Genomic DNA, 24,551 nt, shown 5'->3' on the forward strand with positions numbered 1-24,551 from the left:
TGGCCCATATCTTATTTACTGTACCCTTCCTAGTGCTTCCATTCTGTAAACAGGCCTTTAGATGTTGTTCTTGTCTTATTACATTGGCTGTGCATTCAAATTCAGAGATCAAATGACAGGCTCTGTTTTCCAAGGGAATCTGGTGTTTACTTTTCTTTCTCTGACTTCAAAGTGAGAACATGTATATGACAATCATGCTGGCTACTGGTGGGTTGTTGGAGGAAGGCTGCATGATGTTATTTGTTTCTAGCACACAACTAAATTTAAATGTCTAAATTAAATGGCAGATATTTCAGAATATATCAGAATTAGGAAAGCTCAAATGAAGCACACTGTTTGGTAATCCGGAAGTGTGGTGGGAACAAACATTTTATTACAAACAAAACAAATCAATAAACTAGGTGATAACATTTCCACTTATTATCGTTTTGGCTCTGTATTCTCTTATCAGTAAAACTGTATGTCTGAGCAAATGTAATGGTCATTCCAATTGAAGATGTGTTGTCTCTAATAGCAGTCCACCACCACACCATGCATACTCCCTGCTACCCCACTCCACTCTACTCTGCACCATTCCATACCACTGTACTCTACTCTGCACACCTCCACACTATGCCACTCCACTCTACAACACTCCACACTTTATCACTGCACTCCACTCTGCACCACTCCACTCCACTTTACTCTCCTCCTCTGCACTCTGCATCACTCCACTATATGCCAATGCAGTCCACCTCACTCAACTATACTATGCATCACTGCACTCTTCTCCATTGCACTCTACACTACACCAGTGTACACCACTCCACCTTTCTCTGCACCACTCCACTCCACGCCACTCTGCAACACTGCTGTCTATGCCACTACACTCTATGCCACTGCTCTCTACTCTGTACCACTTCACTCTATGTCAGTGCACTCTATGCCAAACCACTCTAAGCCACTCTAATCTACTCTACACCACTGCACTCTATGCAACTACACTATACCATTCACCACTCCACTCTACGCCACTTCACTCTACTCTGAAACAATCTACTCTGCGCCACTGCACTCTACTCTACACCACTGCAATCTTTGTTGCACCCCTTCACTCTGTGCCACTCTACTCTGTACCACTCTACTCTACACCACTGCACTTTACTGTAACCACTGCACCGTATGTTAATGTACTCTACACCACTTTATTAAAAAACAATGCACTCTACTCCAATCTACTTGGCAGCACTGCACTCTACACCACTACACTCCAAGCCACTGCACTCTACAGAGCCCAATGGTGTAGAGTGCAGTAAAACTCTGATCTACTCTGCACCACTCTCCTCTATGTTAATGCACTTTATGGCACTCTGTTCTGCACCACAGCACTCTACTGCACTCTACGACAGTCTATTCTGCAGCATTGCAGTCTCTGCCACTCTACTGTATGTCACTTCATTCTATACTACTCTATTCCACTGTGCACGATAACCCTTTAAACCATTCCACTCTACTCCACTACAATCCACCCTGTGCCAGACCACTCCACTCTTCTCTATGTCACTGCACTCCACACCACTGCACTTGACGCCAATGCACTCTACGCCCCTTTACTCAAAACCAATACACTCAATGCCACTGCACTGTACGCCACTATACTCTACTCTGCAAAACTCTACACCACAGCACGCTATGCCACTGCACTCTACACTACTCTATTCTACTCTGCAACACTGTACTCCTCACCACTGCTCTCTACGCCACTGTACCATGCACCACTCTACTCTGACACTGCATTTTACACCATAGCACTCTACGCCAATGTCTTCTACGCAATTGCCCTCTACAACTCTCTACTCGACTCTACTCTGCACAACTTCACTCTATGCCAATGTACTCTACTCTACTATGCACCACTGCACTGTTTGCCACTGCACTCTATACCCCTTCAGTTTAGGCAGCTGCACTCTACTCTGCACCACTGCACTCTACACCACTTTACTCAAAACCAATGCACTCTACCTCTCTGCACCCTACACCAACTACTTTGCACCACTGCACTCTACTCCACTGCACGCTAGGTCATTCTACACCATTGCGCTCTGTCACTGCACCCTATCTCACTCTATTCTACTCTACACTATTGTACTGTACGCCACTGCTCTCAACAGCACTCTACTCCGCACCACTCCTTGACGTCACTGCACTCTATGCCAATGCACTTTACTCTTCAAGACTGCACTTTCCGCCATTTAACTCTACTCTGCACCACTGCACTTTATGCCACTGCACTCCTCTGCACTGCTCAACTCTACGCCACTACACTCTACACCACTCACTGCATCATTCCACTCTACACCACTGCACTCTACCCAACAGCACACTATGCTATTCTTCCCATGGTTTTGAGATACACCTATGAAGTGGTGATCTGAATAATCTTTGTTAAATAAAACTTGGTTCAGCTGAACCGTAGTTACTCACAAATACCGGATTTGCTGTATTTATTTGTTATTTTAGAACATGGTTGATGTTAAAAAGATTTATTCTACACAGAAAGATATGTGATACTTAAGGAAAGTTTCCAAAATGAGTGCCGACATGAGTAGAGTGAAATTGGTACATTCTGCTGGGGCTGTGGGAAGTCGGGTATAAGTTAGGGAGCTTCACGCGAATACGAAAGAACGTGAAAAGATCAACTGAGTCTTGCGGCTCATTTACACGTGAAGAGTACGCAGATTCTTACCGTGCTCTCTAGATGCTCCTCCTCCACATCTTCACTTTTGTCCAGCATGACTGCGTTCATTGACTGTAAAATGCAAGCACATAGTAGACAATAGTGTCATTACTGTAGGTCTCATAGTAGACAATAGTGTCATTACTGTAGGTCTCATAGTAGACAATAGTGTCATTACTGTAGGTCTCATAGTAGACAATAGTGGCATTACTGCAGGTCTCATAGTAGACAATAGTGTCATTACTGTAGGTCTAATAGTAGACAATAGTGTCATTACAGTAGGTCTAATAGTAGACAATAGTATCATTACTGTAGGTCTCATAGTAGACAATAGTGCCATTACTGTAGGTCTAATAGTAGACAATAGTGTCATTACTGTAGGTCTCATAGTAGACAATAGTGTCATTACTGTAGGTCTAATAGTAGACAATAGTGTCATTACTGTAGGTCTAGAATTCAAGAATCACATACACAATACTGGAAATATTTTACAACGTGTGTCCCTCAACTATCAAACCTGAAACACAACCTGTGTGTGGTTGCACATGGAAGGCTGCACTGTTTTGCCACACTAGAAGAGTTCATATGGTTGAAAGGAGAAACAGATTCAGAAAAGCCAACTGTCAGGTTACTACTGTATGCTTGTCTGTATGCATAGCTGCTTGTTTAGTGCAAACCTAGCGGGGAAGCATGGGATCTACTTTTAACCCATAATGGTCTAGGCCTGAATGGAACAGGAGCTAAAGAATGACTACACTACTGACAAAGGACGGGGATCACTATAACAAAGGGCAACTTACACCCCAATCTCTGCTATGTGTAATTAGGCAAGGCACATTCAATGTAGAAACTGATGTAAGAAATGTTTATTGGAGATGGAAAGCTTGTTGTTATACCGAGAAGACCCATGCTGATTGGCCACCTTTTATCCTATGGAAATGTCTGGTGGATGCAAACACATCTATCATTTTAGTAGACATTCAGGATTCTCAACTGAAATTTTGATCTTTAAGCACCATTTTTCTTTGTAGAAAAGCAAAAATAATTCTAAAAGAAATATTTGTACTTATTCATTCATTTTACAGCTACATTATTCTACCTGGGTCAGAAAATATGTCAAATGGTCTCTTACATGTTTGCCACTTTGTAATATTTGTGTTTTTTTGTGTTTATCGCAGAACCAGTCTATAATGTTATTTATGGACCGCAGCCCATGTCACCCAATTGACCACCAATTTTTGCAGTCTCGGTACAGACAGCTCCAGCTTTCTGTCGGGCGATAGCATTGTACACTATACTCCACAGAGCCAATCCTTGCTCATGATGGGATGCCTTTCGGATCAATCTCAGTATTCTTGCTTCTATTTGTTGCTTTCTGCGTTTGACCCGCCCACAGGAGCGTTTTGGTTTAGTCAGAGATTTGTCATTCTTCCGGCTCCGAACACAACATTGTAAACACAGCCTTGTTTAACCCGTTAAGCGCGCCGCAAATTCCGCCCCAGTGCGGACGTTCGATTGCGCTAACGGGATCCGGACGTCCAACGGTCGTGCGCAGCACTAGCGAGGTAGTGCATGCGACGACCGTTGGACGTTCGCAGCACTGAACGGGTTAAACACTATTTTGCTGCCTTTCAGTGCCCAGTCACTAGAAAAAGCTTCAGCATAAATGTGTACGATACAACATCGATCTTGACAGACTACCGTAAACAAACACTATCCCATCGGACAATGGGACCGTCCACCATAAGGGCGGGAGTCCCGTGGGGGGCATTAGGATGCGCCCGCCACAGTGGCGGGCGCATCCAGCATTTTTAACATTGTGCCGGGCGGTGCTCTCAGCACCTCCCGCCACAATGCTAAAAATGCATGTATGCATTTGCATACACAAAGCGGCAGGCACCACACAGTGCCTGCCGCTTTGTGTATGCAAATGCTGGGGGGTACCACAGGTACCCCGTGTGCACCACCCACCTCGCCTTCACTACGAGGGCGCGCAGGGGGCTCCCAAAGTGAAGTTTGCCTGTCTTTCCGCCACGGAAAGGCATCAGATTGGGCCCATCATAATATGGCTGGTGGTGTCTAACCGCCACCATAGTAAACCTTTTCTGCCCCGGCCGCAAGGCGACCAGGGCGGAAAAGCAGCAGACCGTCTTTCCGTCCGCCGCGGACCCCCAGCCTAATGTGGCGGGGGTCATTTCATTGCGGATGGCGGGCAGATTGCCCCCGCCAGGCCGGCAGTGGCTACCGCCAGCCTGGCGGGGACAATCCGCCCGCCATCCTAATGGGCCCCTAATAGTCGACTGTCTCACTTGTATGCAAAGGTAAGCAAGACCAGTTGGCAGTCAATAATCAATTAGTGTGCGAACATTCAATATAACATGATGATGATTATCATCCTCACCACCATCATCATTATTACAACAACAGTCAGCAGAATAATACAGTATTGGTTGACACAGATTGACGCTTTTAAAGTACTGAAAACAGAAAATGCATTCAGTATATATCACTGTGAAAGCACAAACCCGTTGGCTAGAATACTGCAATGAATGTCCCTCACACCTGCAGGTGGCTTACAGATTTCTGCAGCTGATGCAGGAACACACCGAGCTATGTTGCCCCCAAGCCTACCTGACTGTAACAAATTCTGGGAGGTCCCCTGAAATAGTAGCAACATGAGCTAATGTTGATTCAAAAAAACAGATGTGGAACGATAACATTGGTTCTCTCCCCGATCACCCTCGTCCCAACACTTCCTCCACCATGATTTGACGAGAAAATCATTTTCAAAAAAATAACATTATTGTCCCAAATGGGGTCCTTCAGCGTGTGTGGCGAAACGTCTGTAGGTGTTGACTGCCCTCTTGTGGTTTTAAACAACCTCACAGTCAGAATAATGTAAAAACTCGTGTGGCACAGATCCTCTTCTGTCTGGTGTATCGCACCCGAAGAGCAAGATGGATAGTTCCACTATGCAGGAACTCGGGTACCAGATTGCACATGAAAGCCCCTGGATCCTCATTTTTGACACCCCTAGAGTGGTAGTTTTCTCCATAGCCAAATTTCTGTTCTCAATATGGATTGGACGTTGCAGGTGTATACAAATCAGTACGCAGTTGTCGCTTCCATGTCCTTGGCAAAGTGGGCCCTGGGGTCTATTGGCTGTTTAAATCAAGTGAACCCAATGTTAAGAGTCTTTTGCTGAGTTAAGCTGTGGTCTTCTTCATTTTTGTTTTAGCCTATGCGGCATCATTTGAGTTTTTGCTGACTGCTTTACTCTTCTCATAAATTGGTTTACGATTGTGTTGCACTTCATATTGCTTGTGCACTTTAGCAATCATTGCACGTTGACACTTTTAAAGAAATGAGAGAAGCTTCTAGAGTCCCATTGCTCCTATAACCCATATATTAACTTATATATTTTTAATACACCAAAGTTTACATAGCTGTGTCCTTTTTCTTTTTTTATAACATTGCCTGTTTTAAATAACGTTGACATTTTTATTGACTTTTGCATCGTTTGCACTTTCCAATCAAGAGGGTTGGCAGATAGTGCAAATGAGCATGTTGGCTCCTGCTTGTGCGACCAAATGACCCAACATTAAGAGATTCTTCATCGAATTCATATCTGACAATGGCTGTTTTGAAAACTATGCTTGCATTTTAATGTTTTGCACTTTTTGTAACCTCTAAAAAAGGGAATAGGGTGATGATGAATCACCGTTCTTTTAATTGCAATATAGCCTGATCTTGTTAGTACAGATCAACTGGCCTATACTAACTCATGGGTCTACTTTGATTGTGGCCCTTTGCTGTTCTCTGTTGTGCATTTGTTCTGTCTACCCAAAGTATATGTCAATAAAGAAAGTATACATATATGTAACTCCTATTCAACTGATAGATTTGAATTGTTTTTTAATACTTTCTTTTTTCTTAACTATCTAATGGTTTATTTGAATTAACTCATCCATAGATGTGTTGCCCTTACTTAGAAACATCTTTTTTTTGGGGGGGGGGGGGGGGTGGAGGGGAGGGCTCACTGGCTCCAGGCATGTAGTTGTTTAGGTCTATTTCTTCCATGCTGCGTTGTATCCCACTATGCTGGATTTATGTATGTTCAACTTTTATGTTCTTGATGATCAAAATAAAGTTAATATGATGATGATAAATGGCAAATCGGGTTTACACTGGTAAAAATATCTGTGCATATAAGCCGCTTTTACACAAGCAAAGAGCTTTAAGAATCTGGCCCTTGGAATTCTATAAACTCATAGGCAGACATTTAAGATATTTAGTTAATTTCTGGTTTACATCTACTGCTCCCAACCCTTTCTACTTTTTGCATAAACAACACATTTCCCATGTGAAGTCTACCCTTTCCATTGCCTCCTGGGGACAATAGAGGGTCCTCAAGCATTTCACACACTCTATACTATAGTCATACCAGGGCTACTCGGGTCTACATTTTAAAGAGCAGAAAAGTTTGTGAAAGGCACTAGAACCATTTATGAATATCTACGAAACTAAACAGTTAGCAATTCCTCATTTAAATCATATTTCCTTAAGTACTCATCTGACACTCTTGGGAATGGACACTTCTACTGCTGTATAGAAAAATGTGCGCATTGTATAGAACTATACTCAGAAGTGGGGGATATGTGGGGGCTATTTCTTTTCACAAGGAGTGGGAGGTCCAGCACAAACGGGTGCCCCAGTCAAGACGTCAAGGAAGGTGTGTTGTGCTGTTCCTCAGGCAGGAGTTGTTGAAGTCACATGAACGATGGAAACCACTGGGTCTCACTGAGATCTACAGATGGGAATCCATTTGTTGGATTTTAATGCCCTCAGACACCCTTTCAGGTGTCATGCTTCATCATATTGGCTGCTCCTCGTTGGGTCAGTGGTGCAATACCCAACGGGCTCACCTTAAAGAGGGGCACTTTACCGGAGATCTTTTATCCAACAGCCGTATCGTGAAGTGCGAATTTGGGGCCAGAAGAGTGTAGACGTGGTAGTGAGTTTAAAATGGGGCTGGGAGTACCTGAGATGGAGTTTATTCTGGGGATCTCCTGCCCTAATTAAAAGCAGTATAACCGGCATTCATTGGATTATAATGTCTCCTATTTATGTGTCAGTTAGTGAAAGATAATAATAACGAGCAACATGTTTCTCGCGTTTGTGTCAATTAACTCACGATTCTTCAGGACCATAAGGAAGGGAACTATCTACACTGAATAATTATATATGTTTTGTATATAGAAGGTTCATCAGAATCACAAAATGAGGGGTCTCGTGTGTCAATATACCTGTGATGAGCAGGATCTACCTGTATTGGAGAGACAAGGGTGCATACATTTCAGGTATATACATTGATAAACGGTTTCAGACAGTGCCTGTGGTGACTTCAAACGCGATTTGGTGTGCGCAACTAGCACTTGAGCACAATAAAAGTAATAAAAGCCATGGTGGTTAGATGCCCACAGAGAGCTATGGTGGTTTGCATGCCCCTGTGGAATATAAATAGTGGCAGCAAAAAAAACGTATAGGACTCACTTAATTGTGTCAAGTATCCAGGCATCAACAGTACCCGGCGGTCAACACATCAGGCTTTCACTCCCATGTATGTTGGGCTATACAAGGAGGGATGGTTGCAATCAATGAAAAGGAGATCATAGGTTGGAAAAACAACTTAATTCTGAATGTCCTGTAATGAAGATACGTGGAGTCGCGTAGTACTAGGTGCCATAAGGAGTGGTGATTTTGCCAACTGATTAAAGAAGGGTGGTGGTATTGCCCGTGCTCGGTGCCCTGTCTATGTGGTGTCAAGGGCATTGGGTTTCATCTCCACACAATGACACGTTATTTGTCAGGATCTAGCAACTAATAACTCCTATGTGCGCAGCGTGATGCTAGTGGATTGCTTTACTTGTGAGAGATCCTGAGGGCGTGCACGCTCGATTCAGCAGTGCCCACATTAGGTGCTCCGGTGAGGTTAAAAAAACGAATTCTTCTTGTGTGCAGTTGCGTTAATGTGTTTAGTGCTCTGTATTCAATGCGGTAAGAATTGTGGCAACAATCGTAGTTACGGTGTTCAGTGCCCAGGCAGCAGTAGGTTCAGACAATGCGGCCCCCGGGGGAATGCAGGTCGACAGACTAGTCTTCCCCCGGGGTATTCGCGCGAGGACACGGCGGGCGGAAGTGAGGTAGGGGGTTAGGTCAGGGGTGGGAGGGGTTAGATAGGAGGCTACTTAGGGGGGGACAGGAAACGAACAACTTCCTTTCCTGTCCCCGGTGCCTCAGGGAGAAGTTAGGTTTTGCGGAGTTAGGCGGAGTGTCAATTAGTCAGGCGGTGAGTGATTTCGTGTCGGGTTCGTTGCCTTGGTGTCCCAGGGCGACGAGTAGGCTAGTTTTCACGGCGCATTTAGGCGGAGTGTGATTTAGGTCATTTTATTACTTTCGGAGCGGGTGCTCCGGGCGGCATACGGAGGGTGCCAAACGTCACGCATCTCGCGGACGTTCCGGGCGGGTTACCGATCCTCAGGCATCTCGGAGGGTGTTTTGGCCGGTTTTTTCCCCATGGCTGTCCCTGATGCTGAGGCAGTTAGGGCTGCTTTGCTGGTTCTTGGCAGGGCTGGGAGGGCAGATCTCCTCCAGCCAGGGGTGCTGGACCAGGCCATGGTGGGCATGACCCGCCCGCCCAGGGCTGCGTCGGCGGGGGTGGCAGCTGTGGTGGCTGCCTGTAAGGATGAGCCTGCTGGGTCGAGGGATGGGGGGCCCAGGAAGGGGAAGGCCAAAAAGGTTCAGGAGCCTCCAAAGGCGGGGGTAGCAGTTTGGATCTCCCGGCTGGGGCGGGGGCTACAGGGGTCTTGGTCCAGGAGGGGTGTGGGGGGGCGGAGGTCCCCGTGCTGGAGGTGGATGAGCAAGGGCAGGCCCTGCAGGCGTCTCAGGCCAGACTGTCTGGGAGTATGTGCCAGACGGCGGGGTACGGGGGGAGCAGTGCTGGCAGTGGGGGGGAGGACCATGATGAGTGGGAGGTGGCGGCTGGGGGCGACTTTGCCCTCTTGCTGTCGGGTGAGGAGTCTGGGGGGGAGGCCAGTTTCTCGGATGTTGAGCAGCCGGTGGACCTGTCCAGGGGGCGGAAGGGGGTGGGGAAGTCCCAGGTTTCCAAGGGCAAGGGCCCCGCCAAGGTACAGCAGCGGGGTGGGGCGGGGCACGGGGCGGGTGGTGCTGTGGCACCCTTGCCCGGGAAAGGAAGGGGGGGGCGGGGCAGACATCCATGTTTGACCGGTGGGCCCGGATGACCGAGGAGGAGAGGGCGAGGGACCAGCGGCGGGTCATTGAGGAGTATGAGAGGGAGTGGCAGCGCCTGTGTGCCGCCAGGGAGGTGAAGATGGTTGGGGTGCCCGTGGGCGATGGGGCCCAGGCATCAGGGTGTGGCAGGGCGTCGGCCGTTGGCCGTGGTAGGGGGGCCCCTGGGGCGCAAGGTCAGTGGGTCTGGGTGGAGACTGCAGGGACTGCCTTGACGGATCAGAGACCTGGTGGCACCGGGGCCTCCCCGAGCGCATACGGCTCGGGGGGGGGGGGGGGGGGTCAGGCCAGCAGGGTCAGCTGGCAGAGGCCGGGGTGGGCCGGCGGGGCGCAAAACGGCCTCCAAACGCCGGGACGAAGATGCAGGGGGGTCCGCGGCGGCCTGCCCTCCACCGAGGGAGCGGGCACCGACCGTGTTGGAGTGTGAGTTTACGCCTGGTGTGAAAGGGAAGGGTGCTAAACGAGTCGTGACTGAGGTGGTGCCGCTGGATGTCCAGGATGACTGGTTGGATTACGAGGATGAGGAGGATGAGTTGGAAGAGGGTGAGTTGCGTGAGCCTGGGCGCGTGTGCAGGGCTAAGGGGGCAGCTACCAAGGTTGGTGCTTCTCAGGAGGCGCGAGATGGCGCCGGTCGGGCCACCAGCAGGATGTCGAGGCCGGCGGACGCACGGCGACAGGAGCGGGAGGCTCCTGCTACGTTATCAGGTGAGGGCTCCTGGTGGGACGCCTGGTTGGACGGGGGGAGCGGGGGGAGGAAGAAGCCCTGCCGGTCGGTGGGGGTGGGGGATGGGTCTGTGCGGGCTGGAGCTCAAGGTGGTGGGGAGCCGGCAAAGGCTGTTGGGGGCAAGCAGGTCGCGACGGCCGGCGCGCAGACAGACAAGGTGGAAGATCTGGAGGGGAAGGAGGAGGGTGTGAGTGGGGTGGAGAAACTGAGGAAGAAGTTGCCGTACATGGGCCTGGATGTGCCCCTGGGGTCTCATTTGTCGGAGAAGACGAGGGCGAGGATTTGGAGGCATGAGTATGTGGATGTGTTCAAGCTTTTGCACAGGGAGGTTCAGGCGAAGGAGGGGTCTAAGGAGGAGGAATGGGAGCTGACTAGGCGGCCGAGGGTGCCGGTTACTATGGAGGATTGGACTTCTGCCTTTCTGATTTCTGCGAGTATCTATTGCGAAAAGCATGTGGATCGGGCTATCGCTTTGTTTAAATACATGGATGTGATACGGAAGGCGCAGATGCATTTCGGGGGCTTCGCTTGGTTGAGCTATGACGAGGAGTTCAGGGCTCGGGTCAGTGTTAACCCGGATAAGCCGTGGGGGGATGTGGATCAGGAGCTTTGGCTCCAGTGGATGTCCTCGACGCAGGCGGCGGCGTCTACTCATACGGCCAGCGGTCTTCCGGTCACGTATCGGTCTTTTCAGCAGCGTCCCGCCCAATCTGGGGCGGGTAGCCATGGTACCCCAAGTGGTCATGGGGGCCAGCCCGTGTGGTCCGGTTCAGCGGGTCAGCAATACAAGCCGGTCACTTCGGGAGCATGCTGGGGGTTTAACAGAGGTTTCTGCAACCGCTCCTCCTGTAAATTCAAGCATGAGTGTTCTAAGTGTGGGGGACGCCACCCGGTCACGCAGTGCCTCACCCTGGCTTCGCCGTCAGAACAGTGGAAATTTGCCAAGGGTAGGGGGCAGCCTGGGCCGAAGGGCCCGTACTCCGTTTAAGGTGGAGGCCATGGGTCCATGGCTCTCCCGGTACCCTGACAAGGAGGCAGCGTTGCGATTGTACTGGGGGTTTGTGGAAGGATTTCGGATTGGCTATCAGGGGCCCAGGGAGAGGCGTTGGGCTGAGAACTTGCGGTCTGCTAAAGAGCTGCCGGGGGTAGTGGCGTGTAAATTGGAGAAGGAGGTGTCGGAGGGCAGGATTGCGGGTCCATTCTCGGAGTGGCCCTTGGCGGATCTCATCGTGTCACCGTTGGGGGTGGTGCCCAAGAAGGAGCAAGGGGAGTATCGGTTGATCCATCACTTGTCCTGGCCGGAAGGCGGGTCGGTGAACGACTTCATCGCTGAGGAGGACTCGAGGGTGTTGTACGCTTCGGTGGATGATGCCATTGGGTTGGTGCGGTCGTGTGGGAGGGGGGCGGAGATGGCCAAGTGTGACATCAAGTCGGCCTTTCGGCTTCTTCCCATTCATCCGGCTGATTTCTCTCTCCTGGGTATGCAGTTTGATGGGGCCATTTTTGTAGACATGGTGCTGCCAATGGGCTGTGCGATTTCCTGCGCGCTTTTCGAGACTTTCAGCTCTTTTTTGCAGTGGGCCTTTGTGGACCGCAGTGGGCACCGGCTGGTGTCCCACTATCTGGATGATTTTCTGTTTGTGGGCTCTGGACGATCGGGTGAATGTGGTCAGGCTCTGCGGCAGTTTCAGTTGTTGGCTGAGGAGTTTGGGGTGCCTTTGGCGCCGGAGAAGACTGAAGGGCCCAGTTGTTGTCTGACGTTCCTCGGAATTGAATTGGACTCGGTGGCCTGGCGGGCGCGCTTGCCGGTGGCGAAGGTGGCTGAGATGCAGGAAGCTTTGAGGAGTGCAATTGCAGTGCGGAAGCTGGATTTGAGATCTGTGCAGCGCTTGCTGGGTTTGTTGAACTTTGCCTGTAGAGTGGTGAGGGCGGGGAGGACTTTCTGTAGGCGGCTCGGCATGGCCATGTCGGGCGTGGCCCTCCCACATCACAGGGTCAGGATCACGCTGGGGGTCCGGTCGGACTTGCGGGTGTGGCTGGTCTTTCTCGAAGATTTCAATGGCGTGTCGCTGGATTTTGTGCAGGACAGGATGGTGTGGCAGGTTCAGCTCTACTCGGATGCAGCGGGGGCGGCTGGTTTCGGAATTTTCTGGGACGGTCGCTGGTGCGCAGAAAGGTGGCCGGACCATTGGCTGCGTCAGGGTCGGAGCATTGCTTTCTTGGAGTTCTTTCCCTTGTTGGTGGCGTTGCTGGTGTGGGGCCCGGAGTTCAAGAACAGGTCTGTGTTGTTTCACGTGGACAATATGACGGTGGTGGACTTGGTCAACAATCAGAAGGCGAGAGATCTGAGGGTGCTGCGCTTGCTGCGAAGTTTCATGCTGCTATGTCTGCGTTACAATGTGCTGTTTCGCGCGCAACATGTGCCTGGCGCGAGTAACGAAATTGCGGATGCGTTATCTCGTTCGCAGTGGCTGCGGTTCAGGGAGTTGGCGCCGGGAGCGGAGGCTTGCAAGACCAAGGTGCCGGAGGGTATCTGGGCGTGGGGGGAGTGAGGGTGGTGGGCTTGGTGGAACGGTTGCTGGCGGAGTCTACCAGGCGGGCGTACAGGTTGGCTTGGACTGAGTTTGGGAAGTTTGTGGGTCTGGAAGCGGGGGTGAAGGGTTTGCCGAAGGATGAGTGTGAATGCGGCCCCGGGGGAATGCAGGTCGACAGACTAGTCTTCCCCCGGGGTATTCGCGCGAGGACACGGCGGGCGGAAGTGAGGTAGGGGGTTAGGTCAGGGGTGGGAGGGGTTAGATAGGAGGCTACTTAGGGGGGGACAGGAAACGAACAACTTCCTTTCCTGTCCCCGGTGCCTCAGGGAGAAGTTAGGTTTTGCGGAGTTAGGCGGAGTGTCAATTAGTCAGGCGGTGAGTGATTTCGTGTCGGGTTCGTTGCCTTGGTGTCCCAGGGCGACGAGTAGGCTAGTTTTCACGGCGCATTTAGGCGGAGTGTGATTTAGGTCATTTTATTACTTTCGGAGCGGGTGCTCCGGGCGGCATACGGAGGGTGCCAAACGTCACGCATCTCGCGGACGTTCCGGGCGGGTTACCGATCCTCAGGCATCTCGGAGGGTGTTTTGGCCGGTTTTTTCCCCATGGCTGTCCCTGATGCTGAGGCAGTTAGGGCTGCTTTGCTGGTTCTTGGCAGGGCTGGGAGGGCAGATCTCCTCCAGCCAGGGGTGCTGGACCCAGCCTGGGTGGGCATGACCCGCCCGCCCAGGGCTGCGTCGGCGGGGGTGGCAGCTGTGGTGGCTGCCTGCAAGGATGAGCCTGCTGGGTCGAGGGATGGGGGGCCCAGGAAGGGGAAGGCCAAAAAGGTTCAGGAGCCTCCAAAGGCGGGGGGTAGCAGTTTGGATCTCCCGGCTGGGGCGGGGGCTACAGGGGTCTTGGTCCAGGAGGGGTGTGGGGGGGCGGAGGTCCCCGTGCTGGAGGTGGATGAGCAAGGGCAGGCCCTGCAGGCGTCTCAGGCCAGACTGTCTGGGAGTATGTGCCAGACGGCGGGGTACGGGGGGAGCAGTGCTGGCAGTGGGGGGGAGGACCATGATGAGTGGGAGGTGGCGGCTGGGGGCGACTTTGCCCTCTTGCTGTCGGGTGAGGAGTCTGGGGGGGAGGCCAGTTTCTCGGATGTTGAGCAGCCGGTGGACCTGTCCAGGGGGCGGAAGGGGGTGGGGAAGTCCCAGGTTTCCAAGGGCAAGGGCCCCGCCAAGGTACAGCAGCGGGGTGGGGCGGGGCACGGGGCGGGTGGTGCTGTGGCACCCTTGCCCGGGAAAGGAAGGGGGGGGCCGGGGCAGACATCCATGTTTGACCGGTGGGCCCGGATGACCGAGGAGGAGAGGGCGAGGGACCAGCGGCGGGTCATTGAGGAGTATGAGAGGGAGTGGCAGCGCCTGTGTGCCGCCAGGGAGGTGAAGATGGTTGGGGTGCCCGTGGGCGATGGGGCCCAGGCATCAGGGTGTGGCAGGGCGTCGGCCGTTGGCCGTGGTAGGGGGGCCCCTGGGGCGCAAGGTCAGTGGGTCTGGGTGGAGACTGCAGGGACTGCCTTGACGGATCAGAGACCTGGTGGCACCGGGGCCTCCCCGAGCGCATACGGCTCGGGGTGGGGGGGGGTCAGGCCAGCAGGGTCAGCTGGCAGAGGCCGGGGTGGGCCGGCGGGGCGCAAAACGGCCTCCAAACGCCGGGACGAAGATGCAGGGGGGTCCGCGGCGGCCTGCCCTCCACCGAGGGAGCGGGCACCGACCGTGTTGGAGTGTGAGTTTACGCCTGGTGTGAAAGGGAAGGGTGCTAAACGAGTCGTGACTGAGGTGGTGCCGCTGGATGTCCAGGATGACTGGTTGGATTACGAGGATGAGGAGGATGAGTTGGAAGAGGGTGAGTTGCGTGAGCCTGGGCGCGTGTGCAGGGCTAAGGGGGCAGCTACCAAGGTTGGTGCTTCTCAGGAGGCGCGAGATGGCGCCGGTCGGGCCACCAGCAGGATGTCGAGGCCGGCGGACGCACGGCGACAGGAGCGGGAGGCTCCTGCTACGTTATCAGGTGAGGGCTCCTGGTGGGACGCCTGGTTGGACGGGGGGAGCGGGGGGAGGAAGAAGCCCTGCCGGTCGGTGGGGGTGGGGGATGGGTCTGTGCGGGCTGGAGCTCAAGGTGGTGGGGAGCCGGCAAAGGCTGTTGGGGGCAAGCAGGTCGCGACAGCCGGCGCGCAGACAGACAAGGTGGAAGATCTGGAGGGGAAGGAGGAGGGTGTGAGTGGGGTGGAGAAACTGAGGAAGAAGTTGCCGTACATGGGCCTGGGTGTGCCCCTGGGGTCTCATTTGTCGGAGAAGACGAGGGCGAGGATTTGGAGGCATGAGTATGTGGATGTGTTCAAGCTTTTGCACAGGGAGGTTCAGGCGAAGGAGGGGTCTAAGGAGGAGGAATGGGAGCTGACTAGGCGGCCGAGGGTGCCGGTTACTATGGAGAATTGGACTTCTGCCTTTCTGATTTCTGCGAGTATCTATTGCGAAAAGCATGTGGATCGGGCTATCGCTTTGTTTAAATACATGGATGTGATACGGAAGGCGCAGATGCATTTCGGGGGCTTCGCTTGGTTGAGCTATGACGAGGAGTTCAGGGCTCGGGTCAGTGTTAACCCGGATAAGCCGTGGGGGGATGTGGATCAGGAGCTTTGGCTCCAGTGGATGTCCTCGACGCAGGCGGCGGCGTCTACTCATACGGCCAGCGGTCTTCCGGTCACGTATCGGTCTTTTCAGCAGCGTCCCGCCCAATCTGGGGCGGGTAGCCATGGTACCCCAAGTGGTCATGGGGGCCAGCCCGTGTGGTCCGGTTCAGCGGGTCAGCAATACAAGCCGGTCGCTTCGGGAGCATGCTGGGGGTTTAACAGAGGTTTCTGCAACCGCTCCTCCTGTAAATTCAAGCATGAGTGTTCTAAGTGTGGGGGACGCCACCCGGTCACGCAGTGCCTCACCCTGGCTTCGCCGTCAGAACAGTGGAAATTTGCCAAGGGTAGGGGGCAGCCTGGGCCGAAGGGCCCGTACTCCGGTTAAGGTGGAGGCCATGGGTCCATGGCTCTCCCGGTACCCTGACAAGGAGGCAGCGTTGCGATTGTACTGGGGGTTTGTGGAAGGATTTCGGATTGGCTATCAGGGGCCCAGGGAGAGGCGTTGGGCTGAGAACTTGCGGTCTGCTAAAGAGCTGCCGGGGGTAGTGGCGTGTAAATTGGAGAAGGAGGTGTCGGAGGGCAGGATTGCGGGTCCATTCTCGGAGTGGCCCTTGGCGGATCTCATCGTGTCACCGTTGGGGGTGGTGCCCAAGAAGGAGCAAGGGGAGTATCGGTTGATCCATCACTTGTCCTGGCCGGAAGGCGGGTCGGTGAACGACTTCATCGCTGAGGAGGACTCGAGGGTGTTGTACGCTTCGGTGGATGATGCCATTGGGTTGGTGCGGTCGTGTGGGAGGGGGGCGGAGATGGCCAAGTGTGACATCAAGTCGGCCTTTCGGCTTCTTCCCATTCATCCGGCTGATTTCTCTCTCCTGGGTATGCAGTTTGATGGGGCCATTTTTGTAGACATGGTGCTGCCAATGGGCTGTGCGATTTCCTGCGCGCTTTTCGAGACTTTCAGCTCTTTTTTGCAGTGGGCCTTTGTGGACCGCAGTGGGCACCGGCTGGTGTCCCACTATCTGGATGATTTTCTGTTTGTGGGCTCTGGACGATCGGGTGAATGTGGTCAGGCTCTGCGGCAGTTTCAGTTGTTGGCTGAGGAGTTTGGGGTGCCTTTGGCGCCGGAGAAGACTGAAGGGCCCAGTTGTTGTCTGACGTTCCTCGGAATTGAATTGGACTCGGTGGCCTGGCGGGCGCGCTTGCCGGTGGCGAAGGTGGCTGAGATGCAGGAAGCTTTGAGGAGTGCAATTGCAGTGCGGAAGCTGGATTTGAGATCTGTGCAGCGCTTGCTGGGTTTGTTGAACTTTGCCTGTAGAGTGGTGAGGGCGGGGAGGACTTTCTGTAGGCGGCTCGGCATGGCCATGTCGGGCGTGGCCCTCCCACATCACAGGGTCAGGATCACGCTGGGGGTCCGGTCGGACTTGCGGGTGTGGCTGGTCTTTCTCGAAGATTTCAATGGCGTGTCGCTGGATTTTGTGCAGGACAGGATGGTGTGGCAGGTTCAGCTCTACTCGGATGCAGCGGGGGCGGCTGGTTTCGGAATTTTCTGGGACGGTCGCTGGTGCGCAGAAAGGTGGCCGGACCATTGGCTGCGTCAGGGTCGGAGCATTGCTTTCTTGGAGTTCTTTCCCTTGTTGGTGGCGTTGCTGGTGTGGGGCCCGGAGTTCAAGAACAGGTCTGTGTTGTTTCACGTGGACAATATGACGGTGGTGGACTTGGTCAACAATCAGAAGGCGAGAGATCTGAGGGTGCTGCGCTTGCTGCGAAGTTTCATGCTGCTATGTCTGCGTTACAATGTGCTGTTTCGCGCGCAACATGTGCCTGGCGCGAGTAACGAAATTGCGGATGCGTTATCTCGTTCGCAGTGGCTGCGGTTCAGGGAGTTGGCGCCGGGAGCGGAGGCTTGCAAGACCAAGGTGCCGGAGGGTATCTGGGCGTGGGGGGAGTGAGGGTGGTGGGCTTGGTGGAACGGTCGCTGGCGGAGTCTACCAGGCGGGCGTACAGGTTGGCTTGGACTGAGTTTGGGAAGTTTGTGGGTCTGGAAGCGGGGGTGAAGGGTTTGCCGAAGGATGAGTGTGAAAGGCGGGTTGTGCGCTTTGTGCTGGACTGCATGGACAAGGGAGTGTCACAGACAACGATTGCTGGCAAGTTGGCGGGTGTGTCTTTTTACTGCATGTTGTACTTGGGTTTTGATCCGGCTAGTTCGGATCTGCTGAGCCGAATGTTGAAGGGTTGGGGGCGGGTGCGGGCTGAGTTGGGGGGCGGGGAGTTGCCCAGGGAGGCGGTCACGTTTGACCTGTTGAAGTTGATTTTGCAGGAATTGGGTTTTTGTTGCTATGACGGGGGGGAGGTGGCGCTGTTTAGCCTATGCATGATCTGGATGTTTTTTGGAGCATTTCGGGTGTCTGAGCTGCTGGGGGCGCGGGGGGCTCCGGGTAGGCTGTTTGCTGATGTGCGGGTGGACGGGCTTCGTCTGGGCATTTGGTTGGGGCGGTCCAAGACTGACCAGCTGGGTCGGGGTAAATGGGTGTGGTTGTCGGTGAGTGGGTGTGCAGGGGTGTGTCCGGTGAGGGAATGGCTGTGTTTTCGGCAGAAAGTGCAGCGGACGGAGGGGGAGATCTTTGTGCATGGGTCACGGAAGCGTTTGACGTCGAGTCAGTTGTTGGCTGTGCTACGGATGGCTTTGCGGAGGCCGGGTAGGGACCCGGCTCGGTTTGGCACGCATTCCTTTCGAATTGGGGCGGCTACAGCGGCGGCGGGTTTGGGTTGGTCATGGGAAGAGATCAGGAGGATCGGTCGCTGGAGGTCGCGGTGCTGCGAGCGCTACGTGCGCAAGTGAGGGCGGGAGCGCAACGCTTGGACGGCGACGCTGCTTGGCGTAGTTTCTTGTCTGCCTTGGTACTAACATCTTTTTCTTCGTAGGTTGCGTTCGGGGGCCAGGGGCCAAGACGGTCACTTGGATCGTGGGACACTCGTTTGTGCATTGGGCTTCGAAGTATGCTGCCAGGCAGGTGTACGGTCGTAGCCTGGGCCTGCGGAGCAGCCATCATGAAGTGCATTGGTGGGGTAAGAGCGGAATGAGATGGGGTGAACTGTTACCATGGCTGACAAAGAAAGTGTCGCAGCTGGGCTGCCCGGATTTGATCATCATTCACCTGGGGGAAAATGATTTAGTGAAACAATCGGGGGTGTCACTGACGTACTGGATGCAGAGGGACTTGGAGGTAATGAGGAACAATCTGGCTGGCGCCTGCATTGTTTGGACTGAGTTTGTGCCACGGAGGATTTGGAGGGGTGCTCTTAAGCCGGCGGCTGTGGAAAGGGCCCGCAGGAAACTGAATAGGGCCATGAGACTCTTTTGCGCAGATCGGGGGATTAAAGTGCTGGCTCATGACGGGCTCCAGCTGGAACAACCTCTTCTTTTCAGGGACGACGGCGTGCACCTTTCTCACATGGGAAATGCATTCTACCTCATGGAGCTGCGGGACTTGATTAGTTGTCTGTGGAATGAGTCAATTTGGTGTGGGAGAGTCTGAGTTCGAAAGGTGCACGCTTGGTGGGGCAGGTAACCGCCCTCCGGGGGTTCCCTGGGTGGCGGGAACCGGGAGGGGTGGGGAGTCCATGACGGGCAGAATCACCCTTACAGGGAGGGGGTTACAGGCGCAGGATGGGAGAGAGTGGTAGACGGGAGTGCGATGGACAGAAATGACCGAGGAGTCGGGAAGTGGAAAGGGGAAGTGAATGGGATGCAAAGAGGTTGTGGTGTGATTTGGGAATGGATGGTGGAGCACGTGAGTGGATGACGGTTGAAAGGCAGAATGTTGGGGGGATTGTTAAAGTTTGATAAGTTGATAATGTTATGTTTTGTAATCTGTCATGCCTGTCCTAATAAATGGCCTTTTACGCAAAACTGATGCGTGGAGTGGTTCATTGCGCGATGCGGCCCCCGGGGGAATGCAGGTCGACAGACTAGTCTTCCCCCGGGGTATTCGCGCGAGGACACGGCGGGCGGAAGTGAGGTAGGGGGTTAGGTCAGGGGTGGGAGGGGTTAGATAGGAGGCTACTTAGGGGGGGACAGGAAACGAACAACTTCCTTTCCTGTCCCCGGTGCCTCAGGGAGAAGTTAGGTTTTGCCACCCGCCCACCCTACAAGACTAAGGGTTTTTTGGGTGCGGTGTTGTTCTGGTTGCCGTGTTGGGCAACGTGCCAGTTTAGGACAGGATGGCAGGGGGGAGACGTTCCGGGAACCGGGAGGGGTGGGGAGTCCATGACGGGCAGAATCACCCTTACAGGGAGGGGGTTACAGGCGCAGGATGGGAGATAGTGGTAGACGGGAGTGCGATGGACAGAAATGACCGAGGAGTCGGGAAGTGGAAAGGGGAAGTGAATGGGATGCAAAGAGGTTGTGGTGTGATTTGGGAATGGATGGTGGAGCACGTGAGTGGATGACGGTTGAAAGGCAGAATGTTGGGGGGATTGTTAAAGTTTGATAAGTTGATAATGTTATGTTTTGTAATCTGTCATGCCTGTCCTAATAAATGGCCTTTTACGCAAAACTGATGCGTGGAGTGGTTCATTGCGCGAAGGCGGGTTGTGCGCTTTGTGCTGGACTGCATGGACAAGGGACTGTCACAGACAACGATTGCTGGCAAGTTGGCGGGTGTGTCTTTTTACTGCATGTTGTACTTGGGTTTTGATCCGGCTAGTTCGGATCTGCTGAGCCGAATGTTGAAGGGTTGGGGGCGGGTGCGGGCTGAGTTGGGGGGCGGGGAGTTGCCCAGGGAGGCGGTCACGTTTGACCTGTTGAAGTTGATTTTGCAGGAATTGGGTTTTTGTTGCTATGACGGGGGGGAGGTGGCGCTGTTTAGCCTATGCATGATCTGGATGTTTTTTGGAGCATTTCGGGTGTCTGAGCTGCTGGGGGCGCGGGGGGCTCCGGGTAGGCTGTTTGCTGATGTGCGGGTGGACGGGCTTCGTCTGGGCATTTGGTTGGGGCGGTCCAAGACTGACCAGCTGGGTCGGGGTAAATGGGTGTGGTTGTCGGTGAGTGGGTGTGCAGGGGTGTGTCCGGTGAGGGAATGGCTGTCTTTTCGGCAGAAAGTGCAGCGGACGGAGGGGGAGATCTTTGTGCATGGGTCACGGAAGCGTTTGACGTCGAGTCAGTTGTTGGCTGTGCTACGGATGGCTTTGCGGAGGCCGGGTAGGGACCCGGCTCGGTTTGGCACGCATTCCTTTCGAATTGGGGCGGCTACAGCGGCGGCGGGTTTGGGTTGGTCATGGAGAGATCAGGAGGATCGGTCGCTGGAGGTCGCGGTGCTGCGAGCGCTACGTGCGCAAGTGAGGGCGGGAGCGCAACGCTTGGACGGCGACGCTGCTTGGCGTAGTTTCTTGTCTGCCTTGGTACTAACATCTTTTTCTTCGTAGGTTGCGTTCGGGGGCCAGGGGCCAAGACGGTCACTTGGATCGTGGGACACTCGTTTGTGCATTGGGCTTCGAAGTATGCTGCCAGGCAGGTGTACGGTCGTAGCCTGGGCCTGCGGAGCAGCCATCATGAAGTGCATTGGTGGGGTAAGAGCGGAATGAGATGGGGTGAACTGTTACCATGGCTGACAAAGAAAGTGTCGCAGCTGGGCTGCCCGGATTTGATCATCATTCACCTGGGGGAAAATGATTTAGTGAAACAATCGGGGGTGTCACTGACGTACTTGATGCAGAGGGACTTGGAGGTAATGAGGAACAATCTGGCTGGCGCCTGCATTGTTTGGACTGAGTTTGTGCCACGGAGGATTTGGAGGGGTGCTCTTAAGCCGGCGGCTGTGGAAAGGGCCCGCAGGAAACTGAATAGGGCCATGAGACTCTTTTGCGCAGATCGGGGGATTAAAGTGCTGGCTCATGACGGGCTCCAGCTGGAACAACCTCTTCTTTTCAGGGACGACGGCGTGCACCTTTCTCACATGGGAAATGCATTCTACCTCATGGAGCTGCGGGACTTGATTAGTTGTCTGTGGAATGAGTCAATTTGGTGTGGGAGAGTCTGAGTTCGAAAGGTGCACGCTTGGTGGGGCAGGTAACCGCCCTCCGGGGGTTCCCTGGGTGGCGGGAACCGGGAGGGGTGGGGAGTCCATGACGGGCAGAATCACCCTTACAGGGAGGGGGTTACAGGCGCAGGATGGGAGAGAGTGGTAGACGGGAGTGCGATGGACAGAAATGACCGAGGAGTCGGGAAGTGGAAAGGGGAAGTGAATGGGATGCAAAGAGGTTGTGGTGTGATTTGGGAATGGATGGTGGAGCACGTGAGTGGATGACGGTTGAAAGGCAGAATGTTGGGGGGATTGTTAAAGTTTGATAAGTTGATAATGTTATGTTTTGTAATCTGTCATGCCTGTCCTAATAAATGGCCTTTTACGCAAAACTGATGCGTGGAGTGGTTCATTGCGCGATGCGGCCCCCGGGGGAATGCAGGTCGACAGACTAGTCTTCCCCCGGGGTATTCGCGCGAGGACACGGCGGGCGGAAGTGAGGTAGGGGGTTAGGTCAGGGGTGGGAGGGGTTAGATAGGAGGCTACTTAGGGGGGGACAGGAAACGAACAACTTCCTTTCCTGTCCCCGGTGCCTCAGGGAGAAGTTAGGTTTTGCCACCCGCCCACCCTACAAGACTAAGGGTTTTTTGGGTGCGGTGTTGTTCTGGTTGCCGTGTTGGGCAACGTGCCAGTTTAGGACAGGATGGCAGGGGGGAGACGTTCCGGGAACCGGGAGGGGTGGGGAGTCCATGACGGGCAGAATCACCCTTACAGGGAGGGGGTTACAGGCGCAGGATGGGAGAGAGTGGTAGACGGGAGTGCGATGGACAGAAATGACCGAGGAGTCGGGAAGTGGAAAGGGGAAGTGAATGGGATGCAAAGAGGTTGTGGTGTGATTTGGGAATGGATGGTGGAGCACGTGAGTGGATGACGGTTGAAAGGCAGAATGTTGGGGGGATTGTTAAAGTTTGATAAGTTGATAATGTTATATTTTGTAATCTGTCATGCCTGTCCTAATAAATGGCCTTTTACGCAAAACTGATGCGTGGAGTGGTTCATTGCGCGATGTTAGAAGAAACCTACGCTTAGTTTTCAAATATTGAACAAACTAATGTTATAGGCGTGTTCCTCTTAACTCGTAAAGCGGCGTCTGCGGCATTTGTGTTAATGTGTTTATGTGTTCTATGCCCAATGAACAGTGCAGCACAGTAGTCTAAGTGGATCCCCCTCTCTCGTTAGTGCGTGACGTATGGTTAAACAGTAAGTTCTCTTACATTTGGTGGAGTGGGGATATCCGGTGATCGTGAACTACCAGTTGTGGCAATGGTTGTTCCCTAAGAATGCATACTCGACAATCACTCATTCTTAGATTTTACTCACGTTTGTCGCCTTGTGTGGTGCTTCCTGACCTACCCACGACGCCGAGTCCGGGAGGTACTGGCTTGCTGGGTGGCCATGATTATGAGCAAACGTGAGTGTCACGTGACTGGGGCAGTGTATTTTGTCTGAAGGTCACATGGTTATATTGAGTGTACAACGCGGCCATGACAGAGCGGTATTTTAATGCGTGATGAAGCATGACACCTGAAAGGGTGTGTGAGGGCATTAAAATCCCACAAATAGATTCCCAACTGTAGATCTCAGTGAGACCCAGTGGTTTCCAGCCTTCATGTGACTTCAACAACTCCTGCCTGAGGAACAGCACAACACACCTTCCTTGACATTGTATAGAACTACCACATGTGTAGTAAGACCAGGCAAAGGCTTTATTAAATATGCCTAATCTTGTTTAACAATTTTATGTCATTATTGTTTTGTTCAACTTGTGCATTTTCAGGTAGTAGCTGCACACATTCATTTGGTTCCAGAAAATGTCTTGCAAAAATTGTAAAAGTGGCCATGTCGCTTGCCAACACGTGATGCATGAGCATCACTTCCCATATTACTTTAGAAACTGGACGGAAGGAGTCTCATGTGACATTGGTATGCGTGAGTAAACATTGCCTACAGTTTTCACACAAATGACTGCCCAGGCATAATTTGCACTACACACATAATTTTCGCAAAAATTATGTATACACCTGTGCACACAATTTACAGTTTTGTCCATGCGTAACTATCAGGAGAGAAAAACTATACAATCAAGGACTTGTGAATCAATTTTACGTTTTGAATACAGTGTCCCCCCCCAAAAAAAATTTTTGGACCTGATTCTCAAAGATATCTAAACCAGGGAGACTTAATTGTCCAAATCGTCTTATTTACAAGTAGAAAACAACATTTCTCATCCAGCAAAGCTGTATTTGCACTCTAAAATGTTTTTTGTCTCCTCGACACAGTTTTGTGTGAGTAGATCAACAATCCCAGTAAATCTACAAGAAGGTTGGGAGTAGGCAGGGAGAGGGTGTTTGAAGTTTCTACTGATAACATATGAACATACACATTTACACATTTGTGTGTATTCAAAAGTCTTTTCTGACCCTTTCCCACCTAGGCGATGGTTGGGATTGTACTTTAGACAAGGGTATGGAAAAATAAATTAACAGGATTGTTAAGGGATCGGAACAGTTAGAAATCAGCATCCATGAAA

General features: G+C 52.8%; 1 protein-coding gene across 1 annotated transcript in view; it reads right to left on the minus strand.

Moving 5' to 3' along the window:
• Positions 1–24,551, minus strand: part of LOC147751042 (uncharacterized) — a 94,988-nt gene that overhangs the window by 49,403 nt on the left and 21,034 nt on the right. Inside the window, exon 5 of the mRNA XM_086932151.1 lies at positions 2,726–2,788. Coding sequence (XP_086788277.1) covers positions 2,726–2,788 — 63 coding nt within the window. The remainder of the gene's footprint in view (positions 1–2,725; positions 2,789–24,551) is intronic.

The sequence above is a fragment of the Lissotriton vulgaris genome, chromosome 1_1, assembly GCF_964263255.1.
Source record: "Lissotriton vulgaris chromosome 1_1, aLisVul1.2, whole genome shotgun sequence".
Taxonomy (NCBI): domain Eukaryota; kingdom Metazoa; phylum Chordata; class Amphibia; order Caudata; family Salamandridae; genus Lissotriton; species Lissotriton vulgaris.